Source organism: Bidens hawaiensis, unplaced genomic scaffold (assembly GCF_021521415.1).
Source record: "Bidens hawaiensis isolate Kalapana, Puna unplaced genomic scaffold, B.hawaiensis_p1.1 tig00001597_1, whole genome shotgun sequence".
NCBI classification, from domain to species: domain Eukaryota; kingdom Viridiplantae; phylum Streptophyta; class Magnoliopsida; order Asterales; family Asteraceae; genus Bidens; species Bidens hawaiensis.
Genome location: NW_027491092.1, coordinates 1,856,774 through 1,872,051, shown reverse-complemented (window position 1 = coordinate 1,872,051; position 15,278 = coordinate 1,856,774). Strand labels below are relative to the sequence as shown.

Genomic DNA, 15,278 nt, shown 5'->3' with positions numbered 1-15,278 from the left:
CAAAATACACACAGTTGGATATGGATCCTTTGCTGCATTATGATATAACTAGACAAAAGAAATAGAGCCATAACCTCAATAGCAGGACCACAGTGTGCCAACTATGTTGTTGGTGGGTCTATAGGGTCCCTTGGATTGAAGGTTAAGGATGGATGGAAGGGTGTAGAAATAGGACCACCTAGTTACCACATGCTCAAAACAGGTGCCCCACTTGTTGTATGTAGTCAACACCCAGCACATCCATGATATAATCTACCATAATTTTGACTTTTGTCAACATAGCAGTAAAACAAACATACAAAGCATAACAGTCAACAAACTTGGTTTCTAAAAAAACAAAAACAAACCCTAATCTCATTACATACATTAAGGACTAACATAACATTTTTATATGTGCTGACAGGAACACAGCCAATGATATGTATACAATTTCATGAGTGAGTTATATGGGTAAACCTCACTTAACATGAAAACATCATCCTAATGTATTTTGCATGTTATGCATTCACATAATCAGGCAGGCTAAACTAGAAGGTCTACAAGGAAAAGTTCTCCATCAAACCTCAACCCAGCAGGTTCTGCTGGCTGCAGGATCCCATCCACCATTCCACCAAACACATATAAATAACATCCGGATTCATCTGCAGAAGCTCGATGGAACGACCTGCTTCGGGGCTGATACCCCTCACATTTAAGCCTTCTCCACACCCTCCTCTGACTGATGTCTAACAACCAAAAGTCATCCTTCCTGTGCCTGTATGAGTCTTCTCCCCCGTAAATAAGCACCCTCCCTCCTGGAATTAAGGTGGCCGAGTGTCCAACTCTAGCAAGGGAAAGGCCACCGGGTATATTCCTTAGCTCAAACAATACTTGTACCCACTCTTCTTCCGATGAATCAAAGTACCAGATATCATTAAGCACCTCATAACCCATTCCTCTTCCTCCAAATAGAACCGTCCTGCTTCCGCCAATACAAGTCAACGTGTGTCCTGACCTAGGTGACGGAACCGGATGACTTAGGGTTTCATGCCATGTGCCAAAGCAAAGATTCTCAGATAGGCATAATACCCATGTGTCCCCTAGTCTCGTCCCGGATAACCCAATACCTCCATGAATAAGCATCCTTCGGTTATCAATTGAACAGCATGCATGAGCTCCCCGAGCTGGAGGTGCAACAGGGCCCACGTCTAGTAGTCTCCATGACAATGTTTTGCTGCTCTCTTGTTGAGCTATCCATGTATCGTTCTGCCGGATCCCACTGTCATTGATCCCTGCAAACAGAACAAGGCAGCTGCCTATTACAACACAGGAATGCCCAAACCGGCCACTTGGCACCCCTGATGTAACTCTTTGCCAGTTTGCCATTCTCCTCTTATCTGTATATGCTATCCAAGTGTCGTCAAGATGCCGTCCTGAAAGAAAGGATACAATGTGGCAGTAGATATAAAGTAACAGAAACAGCAACAACAATAATAATAATTCATTGAGGATAATAGCAAGTCTTGTATATGATTTTAAAAAACAGGCTAACAAGTACGGGTGTATAAGATAAAATGGGATTCATGTGCATAAAGGGGCGAGTGAGTCAATGCAACATTCAACATTCATAGATACATACATTGTAGCATACTTTGACAATTATCTATCTAAGCTAGGCTAAATCAAAGGACAATAGCTAGGTAGAAAAAATATATACGAAATGCGATTGTGATTGTAATTAACAAACTAAGTGTCAGCCGGTCGGTCGGTCATTATAGCTAGTGAGTGTTAACAAACAAACAAACAAACATCTAGTGTATTTTTGGAAGAACGAATAGACTAGTGTACTGTACCTCCTTCACATCCGCCGCCGAAGAGAACGAGGCATCCGTCGGATAAAACGTTGAGAGAATGAGAAGCCCTAGGGGTAGGGGAAGAAGAATCATCATCATCATCATCTGTTGTTGTTAGGAGGTTGAAGCAGGAGACTCGATCCAGGTTACGGAGGCGCCGATAGAATAGGTACCAGTCTACCTCTAGAGAAGAGGAAGAAGAAGCAGCAGCGTTGACGGTGGTGGTGGTGGTGGACTGGCCCCAATCTCTGGCGCAGATGGACTTCCAGAGAGTCTGAGAGCGAGTGAGGGTTATGGTCTTCTTGCAGGTCATGGCGAAGGATAGGATGGACTCCAGGGGTAACCGCAGCAGAATCGAAAACAGGTGGTCGTGTGACAGCTCCGCTATGCTGCTGCTAGTACCCGCACCACCATCCTCCATAATTCAATTCAATTCAATTATTAGGGCTTCCACCACCAAGTAACAACTAAGAAGAAGAAAAGAAGAGGAGTGTGGCGACCAAATTGCTATTGCAATTATATCACAACACAATATTTCAACTAATCATGCCAATTATTATTTCTTAAAACCTATTATATTCCAACTATCAATTTAACCAAGACACTACATTTTAACCAACTCAACTTTTAGCTATCACACGGCTCCATAACACCCGACCTTGTTATGTAAATGAGCATTATTTATATTTCAATCAAATATATAAATACTACTATATTCGGTTTTTTTTTTCATATACGACTTACGTTTTATTATTTATTATCTAAAATGCGAGACAAAACGAAACCAAGAATTTTACAAGCAATGAAGAACATAGCCCTCACTCGCAGCTATACCTCAACGCTACATGCCCCACATGCAGGGGCTACCTCACAATGAATGGTTGCATTGTAGGCAATCTAATAAAGAGTAGATTATAGTAAAAAAAATTATCTTGATGCAAAACTATACAATTTATAAAATTGAAGACTATAAATTGATTCTAGCTGATTTATGTAACTGAGGGTTATAAACTTATGTTGCTTTTAATAATCAATAAATCAAGTGAATACATTTTTATATTTTCAAACTATAATAATGTTGCATATAGTAGTTTAATATGAAATACATTCAATATATAACACGCAAGTAATGACTTTGTATTGTAGGAAACTTGAGTGTGCTATCTCGAAAGTCGGTTAAAAGAATTAGTAGCATGTTGTATGATAAAGATAATAATCTCACTAACCGAGTAAATGTATTACGGCTTTAATAAAACTTGTTTGCTATTTGGAACTCATCTTTGAAAATATAATGCATGAAAGATTTATGAAACGGGAACACAAGTCACCAAATAACCAGTTGGAAATACATTTTGAAACAAATATTAAACAATAACCCACAGCTAGAACTCACCATCGTGAGTTGACTTAATTTAGCATGTATTTTAGACAAGCTAAGATTTATGGGTTCAAGCTCATATTTGTGAGGCAAGAAACACAAGATGGCTCATTGGTAAGGATTTGTTAATTTGAGTAAGTCCAGGTTCATACTGTAACTAGTTTTATGATATCGATATTATGCCTCTCTTGGTAGGTGTATACGCACATCTACACATACCATATTTGCAATAAACAGGTGCATTTTTGGATCAGTTTCAACTCAACTTATAAACAAATAATAAGAACAGGGTCATGTGATTTCCATTAAAATGAAACCTTCTCGAATTATTATGGAATCAAATTAGAAAATCATTTCTATTTTTATCGAAAGTATTTTAGATTTTAGAGCGGCTAGTAATCTTACAAAATTTACTTTCATTTTAACTTCACAAGTATCTGGATCATGGTCCATTTTACTGGATGCTTTCTCTCTTGCAATTGATGAACGCTCACCAACACCTGCAAATTAGCTGTTGGTACAAGGCAACATATCTTCATGATGAACACCGGTTGCTTCTTTAACAAACATCTAAGGCTTGGGAATCTAGCAGGGGAATGTTGGTTATAAAACAATACGAGGAAGAATCATGGTAACATTTGATCAGTTTTGGGTGTGTCATAGTTGTTTAGAGATGGAAACCTAATTCATAGTCTCTGTTAACATGCACTTGGTGATTACCAAGTGTACAAATATAATGGGTAAGATCAAGAGCGTGGTTGCAGAGTAGAAAAACTGCAACTGCTGCAGCTTCATGTTACATGTAGGTCTCACCTTATTACACACACACACTATAGCTCGACATGAGTGCAGTACAATATATATAAAATAAAACACACACATGGTGTTGCTAACTAGCACACATCTTTAGTAGATGAAACATTTTTAGTTTCACTACTAATCAGCAATACTGCATGCTTACTTTCTCAGCCTTGGAAAGTTAAGCAGACGGAAACAAGCTGGTTCATATATTAGTATTAATTAACTATCCCAGAGCTAACATGATATAGTCTTACAAAATGGCACTCTCAAAATCAGGATAATCAAATTTTGTTTCTCTACCAAACTCTTGCTACTCACCCATACAATTTGGTTTTTAACTTTGGGCATTGTCACTTTACTTTGGCAGCAATCTTCTTCAAGTGTTTAATTTTCTGGAATTCCAAGGGATGGTAATTCTTTTCTACTTCCCATGCTAGTTGGGACATACCATTAAAAGATGATTTTGCACCCTTCTCATTTGTGACTTCCCTAGGGAAAGGGATCCTGACTTCAAACACCTCATTTTCGGGTGAATAGATATGGATGTCAAACCCTAAGCGGTCAACCCACACCATCTTTGCGTCCGACACCTGAACCAAAATTCATATATAATACATAGCAATATCTAGAGTAAGAAAGAAAGGTTGTTAAACCTGCACATCTGAGTCCACATAGACATTGCAAAAACGGAGAACATCTTCCATGTTATGCGTGTTGATCTCATGGACTAGATGGTCAGCAAAATCCCTGAGTGGGTCAGCAGCTGCCAGTCTATAGTCTGAAGAGGTAACCCAGACACCATCCTGCATTGTGGTTTCTGTGAAATGACTGGTAAAACAAACAAACATTCATTTTATTGCGATGAAAATATACCTACCTCCATGAAGTTTTCAATTTGCAGTACCCGCTCCACATCAAGAATGTGAATAAAGTCAACGTCTGCTTTTTCTCCAAATCTCTTTTCCCATAGTGACTGAATCTTCTGTCAAAATATTACAAAATATAATTTTATGCTTTCTGGATACTATAGTCTACATACTCTACATGTCGGTTTCTCCTTTCCCATGATAGAGGAAAGCTTAGCTTCCCTAGACCCTATCAATAGCTTTGCTATGAGTGGGATTCTGTTGCTTTTGTTTGTTATTGTACACCTAAGTGTTTCAGAATCAGAGACAGTGTCAACTATACTTGTTAAACATATAATATTAGATATTAGTATTAGGGGTGCACACAAGCCGGGCTGCTCGTGAGCTACTCGAGCTCAAATTGATAAAAAGCTAGAAACGATTCGAGCCTTTTCAAGCTCAAGCGGAGCCTGAGCCTCAAATAAAGCTCATTCAGTTATCAAGCCCGAGCTGTAGCCTTGTATGGGAAGCTCGAATAGGCTCATGGAGTTGTTTATTTTAAGCTCGAATAAGCTTTTGGATTTTTATGTAATAATTTCACACTGAACAACCGAGCTCAAGTCGAGCTTTGGCTCGTTTAAGGGTACTACACGAGGTCGAGCTGAGCTTAGGGTCATTTAAGGTTTTTCTCAAACAATATAGTTTAGTTATTTAATAATAAAAAACAATTCACGAGGGGAGGTTGAGCTCTAATAAGTCAAAAGCAGCCCTAAATTTAGTGTTAGGGTTTGTATGGTTGTAATAAGTAGACAATTCAATAATAATAATAATAATAATAATAATATAAAATTACAAACAGGGGAGTGTAGTGTAATTTGGATTAGCACCTTATGATGAAGGTTGGGTTTGGGTCTGTGAAGAGTGCCTTGGACGGTGCATTGTGTAGTACGGAGGCCGCGGCATTGGTGTAAGTGAACATTAAGGCAGGAGGTTTGATGATGGTGAGGCAAGTGTTGGTGGAGGCAGACAATTGGTGTGCCATCCTCGGAGTCAACGGCAAAGCGGACCCCAAAGGCGAGGGGCCAGTTGTGGTCTTCTTCATGGGGGGCGGTGGAGAAAGTGCCAACAGAGGATAGCTCCATGATTGTTCTAGAAACCTCAGCCGCTGAGGGTTTCATTGATGATGATTGTAAAGCAGCAGGGGGGGCCACTGAAGAAGAGCATCTGATAATACATTTGGATGATTTGAAGATTGGAAGCTTGGGGAATAATAATGATGATGGCGGAAGGATTGATGATTGAAGCATCATCATCATCTTGAATTGAATTGCTTTGCTTTGCTTTGGCTAGTTCCGCTCTCTTCTGGATGATGTTGATAACGTATCTGGATCTTGGTCCGAGTCTCTCTAGCCCCAACGAGCCCACATAATAATAATAATAATAATAATCTCTCTCTATCTCTGTTATATATAACACATGAGTACAAGAACTTTTAATTTTTAAAAGGTACCTAACCTATTATTATATTTACAACTCTTATAGAATGGAATTTTGAATTTCAATGGCCAAAAATGTCTTTTATTCAATTCAAGTTTACGTACCATTGGTTTTGTTAATTTATATTTACATTTTATCCCATTTATCTTTCTCAATTTTTTGTTACTTCAAACAATATTTGCTTTTCTTTCCCCTAATCTTTGCCCATATATTCCTCATATCTATTTTTTTTAATATTTCTTTTATATATTCGAGTATATTATGTTTTTAAAAAAATTCAAACACACTCTTACAATGCTCTTATTTTTATCTATGTTTTGATATAAATTTTGTTCAAAACGAGGTGTTAATTCTGAAGTACAAGTTATAGATGCATCTATTTACAAGTTTTTAAAGCATAACAATTGCAACTTCTTTTTTTTTTCAATTTAGAGTTACTATGTTTTCTCTTCAACTTACTTAACTTTGTAAATTTAGGGAATAATTATAATTTTGGCCCCTAATCTTAATCCATGTAAATGACAAATTTATCTATTTATTTGTTTCATTCTATATCTTTAAATATATTACGATATATAAAAAACGACTTTATTGTTACAATGTGCTTACTTTTGTCAAATTTTATTTAATATCGGTGTGGATAAACAACGTACAAGTTAACCATTGATGTACAAGTATTTTTAAGATCAGAAATCTTGCAATTTCATTTTCCCCCCACTTTTGGACAGTTACAGCAATCATTTACAACTTATTAGAAAAGCATGTTCCCTCCTATTTTAAGTTTCGCGAAAAACTGTTATTCATTCTACAAAACCCACATTTTTTTAGATGTAAAGTATACCTTGAACCGGCGAACTGTACAAACCTCATATATGTCGGCGATGACACCGGCGAACACCTATAGGCTTCTCATTTGCGACTCCAAATTAACCCCAATTTCTGTCCCACTGGCGCTCGTTTCTCTAATTGCTTCGGTATCATTTTTTATTGTTAGATCTTCATATTCAATGAATTTACAGTTTGATGAATACGATTTTAGTTTTGAAATTAGGGCTTCATTTATATCAGTGTCGAATTGATTTTTGTGATGATAAGTAGACTAGGAAGTTTTAATTTAGAAGAGAACTGTTAGTGTAGATTAATTGTTAGTATCATAAAAAATGGATTTTTATCTCCAGTTTCTACATAAAATTGAGGTTCGGGAAAGAAAATGAAATGGTTGCAGACTTTAGAAACTTTGTGTGTTTGGTTTTGGACTACCACGATGGTGGAAGAAATCGTGTTTATTTACATGCGAACATACGATGAATATTAAACACGTAGACAAACAAGATGATTGGCAGATTATTGCTACCTCTTCGGTGTCTTTAATTATGTTAATGGATTCACTAACACATTTGCTAGCCATATTTATGACCTTGTAATATATGTAGGTCACGGTGGTTGAAGAAAATCATAATATCTTAAGAACACCCTTTTCAAGAACATAATATATGTAATTAAATGATGATACAGAAATGATTGTTTGTGGGAATTTTAGGGATTTCTGTGTGAGCCCTACATCATCTAAGTATAACATGAACACATGGTTAATAGGTAGTTATCTTTTATTTTGTTTGTAGCATTCCTTTATCAATTGATCATATTATCATAAGCCTGACAGAAGTGATGAAAAGGAGCGCATTTAACAAGCTGGTGGTTTCATCATTTGGGCAAGTACGCATTTGACTAAACTGACTTAATTTGTGCAATAGATTTAAATGCTAAAATGAACAAGATCAAGATACTTGGCAAAATCAAGAGGATAAATGAGAGAGTATGTAAAGTGTCATAATTCTGTCGTTTGGGCTCTTAGAAGAATTTGCCATTTCCAAATCTAAAATAGATAACAGATCAGATTCTCTGTAATCTGATTATTTCTCGTTAGCATCAAACTAATGTATATTCTCATATTGGATACTTTATAACCTAACTAAGTTTGAACAATTAAATCAAGGAACATGGAGGGTTGGAGGGGTCCTTGTTGTTTCTCGTGCATTCGGAGTTCGGAGTCAAACTCCCCAAGCCATATGTTGTTGCTGAACCAGATATTCAGGTAACTTAATCGTTTTACATAGTTCAAAGTTTTCATTATCAGTGTGCAATCTAGAACTGCTTAAAGTTTTTAGGATTTACTTTTGTCCGAGTGTATATTCTTTGTAATTACATATTTTCGACTCTAACAAATAAGAGGAAGCAAATTAATATTTATAGATTATTTTCCTTATGATTCTTTTATTCTTTTCTTGCTTTTTAATAATGATGAACCGGTTTTTAGTGTTAAGGTCGAAGAAATTAACAATCCTTGTAAATGGTGGGCTTTGGAATGCACTATCTAGGTTACCTACTCATATTTATGGTATTTGATTTTCACTATATATTAACTAGAATTAGCAATTTATGAACTACTTAATAACACAACATGACTCGACACAGTTCGGTATGTTTATAACACACTAGAAATCGTGTCTAAATGGGTTCAACCCATTTATGTTTAATTGATTGATGCGTCTAATGCAACTTATTAATGTAATGTTGGAACTAATAATCCATATCTATGCAGGCATTGGGGATGAAGATATGCAGAAAATATATAACATTCGTTAATTTTTTTCAATGTAGATGAAGGTTAGCTACAATATGTGGGAGCATCTTTGTTGCACCAGGTGGTCAGACAACAAGAATTTTTTTTCAAAATCATGCTATTGCGCTATATAATTTTGAATTTGCAATAACCTAATTAACTGGAATCTTCACAAACCTAATAAACTGGAATCTTCACAAACTTAGCTACACGGTTGCCCACTAGAGGGAGCAGCAACTGGAGTTATAAAGTATGAGTTTTGATATTATGGAATTTTCTCTTTTAAAATTCCTTTTAGATGATGGTTTTCTTATTATTAACTACTAATTATAGATGTTACACTAAGTTGTATGATTCTTCAAAGTTGACAACCGAAGAAAAAGAAAATGAATTTACAAATTTACCTATTTCAGAAAAGAAGAAACTGCGGCAAAAAAACATAGGAAAACTTAAGCACATGCTAAGAAAGTACCGAAATGAAGAGTGAGGAAAGTTGTTGCAGGTGCCGCCTTTCAGATGCAGTCTTTTTATTTACTGAGGATTGTTTCGATGAAATAATGCTGCATTAAGTAAGTTTGTCATTCTTTTTCCAAATTTCATATGACAGTTAATTATAATCTTAAGTTTTTGTAGCAAATGTATATAATATTTTGTATGATGGAAAATTCGATGCGCAAAATATTTTCCATACTCAACATGCTTTGAAGGTCACAAATGCTTGACTCATGCTTCGAACAAAAATCCTATAATAGCGTGCTTAGACAATGGTATCATTTAACTGTCAAAACTTTGTACAAATGCTATGAAAAAGGTGACATTCAAATCGTTTTATGGAACCTTCCACCAAAAGCACGACAACAAGATAGTGATCGTGTATGTGGTGAGCAGCTCAGTCTTGCTAATTAATGTATTTATGATATACTTATTGTGCAACATGTTTGTTAATTTATTGTTATGTTATGGTGACAGTTTGGAAGCAATTATATGGATTTAAAGTTTGCATTCTGTGGTGTTGCAACCGTTTTCAAAGTGCAAGGCTCAATGGCGCATCTGGTAACAATGTAGGCGTTGGTGGTCGGTCTTGATTTGACCGACGTTTGAGATGAGGTTGGTGGGCCGGTGGCCTACCGGCCTCTTTGGTCCTAATGATTGGCCTTCTGCAATGTAAGTACATAAGTAGTTTTAAATAAATATTCTTGAACATAATACTTTTGACTTTTAATACTTGAAAACTGTTTCTCCAGGTGCGGTAACATCAACGGGCCAAAATGATTAAGATGCAACAACTACAGCATTAACAACCATGGTGTTGGTGAAGATGTATCTCAAACGAGAATTGAAACATAATCTTTCATGCATCTAATCCTTATTGTGAACTTTTTTTGTTTTACACCTAACATGTGATGAAAATATTTAATTTCAAAAAGTTTAAGAAAATAAAACAATAAACATACTAAACTTTTGTAAAATATTATACGAATAAGAAAACTACAATTTCAGGATTGATAAACTAACTAAAAAACTGCAACCGCCGCAGCATCGCGCGGGTTTACTACTAGTAGTAAGAATAATAATAATAATAATAATAATAATAATAATAATAATAAAGAAATTTAATTCATTTTCATTTACCATTTATTTGAAAGAAAAAAGGTTATTAATTTTAAATTCATCTTATCTTAGCGACTTACCTCAAAATGGGAGTGGGCTTTAGAAAGTTGGATATTGGGCCTGGGGATACTAGGCCTGGGACGACGTTTTGTTTTCAATAAACCGCCTCAATCATTCATTCGGACTCCCTTCCCTTGTCTATTGATTGATTGATTGCCGCTGAGGGAGAAGGTGTGAAAGCAAGCTTCCTTCCTTCATTAGGTACTAGGTTAGGTATCCGTGTACTACACAGGTTGATTAAATATAAATTTTATAAGTTCTAGATGTATAATAAAAAAATAATAATTACAAATGTAAGCTTGTGTATCTATAAATATAAAAACAAACTTTGCATGTTAGACGTGTAACGTGTGATGGAAATTAACCTTGTTATATTACAATTTGTGATGTAAATTGAAAATTTAACCAATATACATACCCCAATTACTATCATTACGGAGACAAATTTCATGGATCCAATTTATAAACAACACATTATTATCATTACTACATAAATGAGCATAATGCTCTATTCTTCTTATGGAGAAATGGGCCTATGATTAGCTTTTCGAGAAATTTCCAAACGAACGATTTCAATGAAGTCTTTCCATTTCTTATTTTCCTATGGTCAACTTTATGTATTCCTCTATTCGTAGAGTCTCTCTTATTCGTATTAACAACTACTATAATTGTAGCTTCAATTTAAGCTAAAGAATTATAACCGAAAATGCCTCTTTTCTTAACAGTTTGATTAGAAACAATATGTGTAGTGCTCTCACTCAATTAATAACCCGTATGAACTATCAATCGAATCATAGTAAGTTAGTAACTTGCATTCTGTATGAATTATCATTCGAAGTTTCATAAATTGTTTCATGAAATATCAGGTCTTGTTATTGATCCCGAATTTGAAATAAACCATAACGTAGTAACTTGCAAATATTGCAGATTGCATGAGATATTGTAGAAATTTGTTGTTGTAATAACTTGCTACAATTTGATTATCAGTCGAGTCAAAATTTACAGATCAATTTGAAAGGAAACTTTAAGGATTTTCTAGAAAAATTTTGTTAAAATTGATTGTCATAGTATATAGGCAAAAGATAATCTAAAACAGCGTAGCAAAAAATTATGTTATAAACGTAACTAAATACTTCCAATCAAAATGTTGTCACTTCTAAGATGATTATGCTCCTATAGCAAAAGAAAGGGAAAAAAAGGGGGGGGGGGGGGTGCCTATGCTGCTGCTAAAAAAAAAACAAATTTTATGTAAGATGAATGAATGTATTGTATACATATTACAACTGTCTTTTTTATGCATATACCTGTATAATATCAAACCGTAATCTTTTTTCATCCAAAAATCCTCCAATTTCACAAGATTTCTGTGTCTCACCTTCCCAATTGTCTCAATCTCCCGAACCATACTCGTGCTTCCTTCTTTACTGCTTCCAAACATTACTTTCTTCACAGCATACACCCCCTCGGGACCCAATGAAGCCTTGTACACGGTCCCGTGGGCCCCTCTACCAATAATGTAGCTGTCGTGTAGATCGTCTGTGGCTTCCATTACTTGGTGAAACAGATAACTGTCCTCTTTATCGTCTTTATCACCATACATTTCCTCGATGTCATTTTTTTCTCTTTTGCGGGATTGGTACAACAAACCAAGCCCAATAACAACTGCAAACAGAAATGCAGATGTCCCGAGAGCCACCATTGCAGTTTGGAACTTGGTAAGGCCTTTTTGTCTGTTTGACTGGCTGGTGCAACGTCTCAGCTTTCCACTGGCTGCATCACAGTTATTCAGTCCACAATCGACACAAAGACCTGGATTTCCTAAGAATGAATAAACTGACGAGTTCAGAAACCTCACCAGATTTTCTGGTATCCGGCCCGTGAAGAGATTGTATGAGATGTTGAGGTCGGTTAACGTACGAAGCTCTGAAAGTGGTGCTAATGTGCCGGTTAGATGGTTATGCGAAACATCCAGCTGCAGTAACATCACCAGTTTACTGCAACCTTTGGGAATATCACCTGTCAGGCCATTGTTGCTGATATTTAAAGTGACAAGTGCCTTGAGCTCTGCTATTGACAAAGGTATACGTCCGCCTAACGGGTTTCCACCGAGTTGAAGATCCATCAGAGCTTTGAATTCAGATATAAAAGACGGAATGCCACCTGTAAACTGATTTTGACTCAAGTCAAGAGTCAACAACCCGGACATGGACCGCAAGGCAGTTGGGATGGAGCCGTTAAACAAGTTACGACTTACATCAAAGTTCAACAACCTGGTGCAAGTGGCTAGCTGAGGTGGCAAAGGACCTTCCAGCTCATTGTGTGAGAGATCCAGAGCCTGAAGCTGCAGGAGGTTTCCTATTTCCCGTGGTTAAACACCCGAAAGCCTATTCATGGAGAGATTAATTTCTGTAATATTAGTAAGCTTACCAAAGCTACCCGGAATTTGTCCAGTGAAGCCGTTGCCCTGGAGGTTCATGTATGACAGGTTTGGACTATTGTCAAAGTCTGGAAGAGCCCCTGTGAGATTACTGTTATTTATAATCAACCTCTTAAGACTCAGGCAGTTGCCATACTCGGAAGGAATGCCCCCTTGGAGAAAATTGAAGGCTAAAACCAGCTTCTCGAGTCGGTTCCCAGCACAGAGATTTGGCGGTATTGGTCCAGTGAAGGAGTTGTTATAGAAATCAAGTATGGTAAGACTACCATTGACTCCTAAGCTTGGAGGTATAACACCAAAGAAGTGATTATCAAAGAGAGTGAATTCTTGTAAGCGTGTAAGCCGGGTGGCCTCAATGGGCAGTTCACCGGAAAGGCGGTTGTCATAAATACAAAGCTTCTCCAGCGTTTTGATTTCCCAAACACTGATTGGAACCTCGCCGGTTAAGCGGTTGGTAAACAACAAAAGGGCTGTCAAGTTAAGCCTACCAAGCTCACTCGGAATCGTACCCTCGAGTTTGTTATCGTCTAGTTGGAGATCCGTCAAGGCTGTGCAATTAGCTAGCTCAGGCGGTATCCTTCCTGACAGCTGGTTAATAGAAAGGTAAAGCAGAGTCAAGCTAGCGAGTCGACCGAAAGAAGCCGGTATGGAACCGGTAAGGCCGCAGCCCACAATTGCAAGCTGCTGGAGGCTAGTGCAGTTTCATGATTACCCAAAGGGATTGTTCCGCCTTGTAAGCCAGCAGTGTTAGCATCTAAATAAGCAAGCCTGGGGAGACGGCTTATGCTGTGGGGCAAGGAACCAGAAAAGCGATTGTTATCTATGCATAGTTTTTGTAGGATGGAATGGAGCCGGTGAGGCTGAGGAGAAGAGTGTGTAAAGTGGCAAGGAGCCGTTGAGTGAGTTGTATCTTAATCCGGTGCCAAGGGGGTGTGGGGTATGCTACCAGAAAGGAGGTTGAGAGAAAGGTCGAGGTGTTGAAGGCGGGTGCAGTTGGCTATCTGAGATGGGATGGCACCAGAAATACGGTTAGAGCTTAAGTTCAAGGACTGTGGGTGGGTTAACTGGGAGATCTTAAGTCAAACTTTTTCCTCCTCATGGATGGATAGATAGATCATGTATGGAAAGGAAGGTATAGTTTTAAAAACTGAAAAGCTGTGCTGAGAATTCAATTGAATTGAAATGAAGAAGGTTTGGAGGTTTAATCAGACCGGACGGTGGTGGTGGTGTTGGTTGTCAAATCAATCACCCAAAATCATCATCATGATTATAGAGCAACATCGTCGTCGCGCTTTTGAGGTGGGCTGTCAATGATAATAATCTCAACTCAACTCAACTCAATTAACAATAATAAGAACAAAGGTATAATTCTTCGGCGTTACATGTAATTCATGGAATTTTTTTAATAAGTATCACGAGGTGAAATTGAGTAATTTATCATAACAAAAGTCTATATAGGACGTCTCATTGAACTAAAGACTTTAATTATTGTATTAACTATAAATTATAGCCCAAAACAGCATTATTATATTATCACTGTTATCATCGTGGCAGTTACCTTGTCAAACTTCCAATTGCTAGCAACATTTAAATTTAAATTTAGTGATGCAAGAAAGAATGCTCCGTTAACCAACCCATAACATATAACATTATTAAGGGCATGTCTGATTCGCTCAGTGTTAGGACTGTTTGGTTTGACAAAGATATACATCTGAGCGATTCAGTTAACCTCTTATTCATTCAGCAGCCTTAAGGCATCACTGAATGAGAAAATAGACAGTAATTACCCACGATCCTTCCTTCTCCTCCATCACCATCGTCGATCTGTTACTTCTTTCTCCTAATCTTCTGGCGCCAGACGCACACCACCACCTTCCTCGCTTGATTTCTGCCGAACAGGTATGATTTTTGTTGGGTTCGACTATGGTTCCAACGACTAGGCTTAGAAGCTAGGGTTTATCACTCGAAAGTCCAATTGATGTTGATTTATGTTGATTGATGTTCAATCTGGTTGATTCTTGCTTTTGTAGTTAAGATAAATATTAATCAGCACACATCTGTAGTTATTTGCTTATGTTACTATTGGTGAATGTGAGTTGTATTCTTAATGGTGTGGCGATTTGTACTGGTACCGTTTATGTTATACGTTGATGTTGTAATGAGAATGTGAATTTCTCCGTCTACTGGTTACATC

At 37.1% G+C, this 15,278-nt stretch overlaps 2 protein-coding genes and 1 pseudogene across 2 annotated transcripts; all 3 read right to left on the bottom strand.

The window, feature by feature from the left end:
• On the bottom strand, nucleotides 1-2,253 carry LOC143589615 (F-box/kelch-repeat protein At1g51550-like). Its single transcript, XM_077070333.1, has 2 exons — nucleotides 1,833-2,253; nucleotides 1-1,412 (listed from the first exon to the last, which is right to left on the bottom strand). Exons 1-2 carry the CDS (start codon nucleotides 2,251-2,253, stop codon nucleotides 523-525), a joined length of 1,311 nt encoding a protein of 436 aa, XP_076926448.1. The 3' UTR covers nucleotides 1-522.
• A 2,015-nt stretch (nucleotides 2,254-4,268) lies between these two features.
• Nucleotides 4,269-6,172, bottom strand: LOC143589607 (glutamyl-tRNA reductase-binding protein, chloroplastic-like). Its single transcript, XM_077070328.1, has 4 exons — nucleotides 5,744-6,172; nucleotides 4,889-4,993; nucleotides 4,665-4,814; nucleotides 4,269-4,601 (listed from the first exon to the last, which is right to left on the bottom strand). The coding sequence occupies exons 1-4, from the start codon at nucleotides 6,170-6,172 to the stop codon at nucleotides 4,362-4,364; spliced, it is 924 nt and encodes a 307-aa protein (XP_076926443.1). The 3' UTR covers nucleotides 4,269-4,361.
• A 5,690-nt stretch (nucleotides 6,173-11,862) lies between these two features.
• LOC143589598 (uncharacterized) lies at nucleotides 11,863-14,795 on the bottom strand (annotated as a pseudogene).
• Nucleotides 14,796-15,278: the final 483 nt, after the last annotated feature.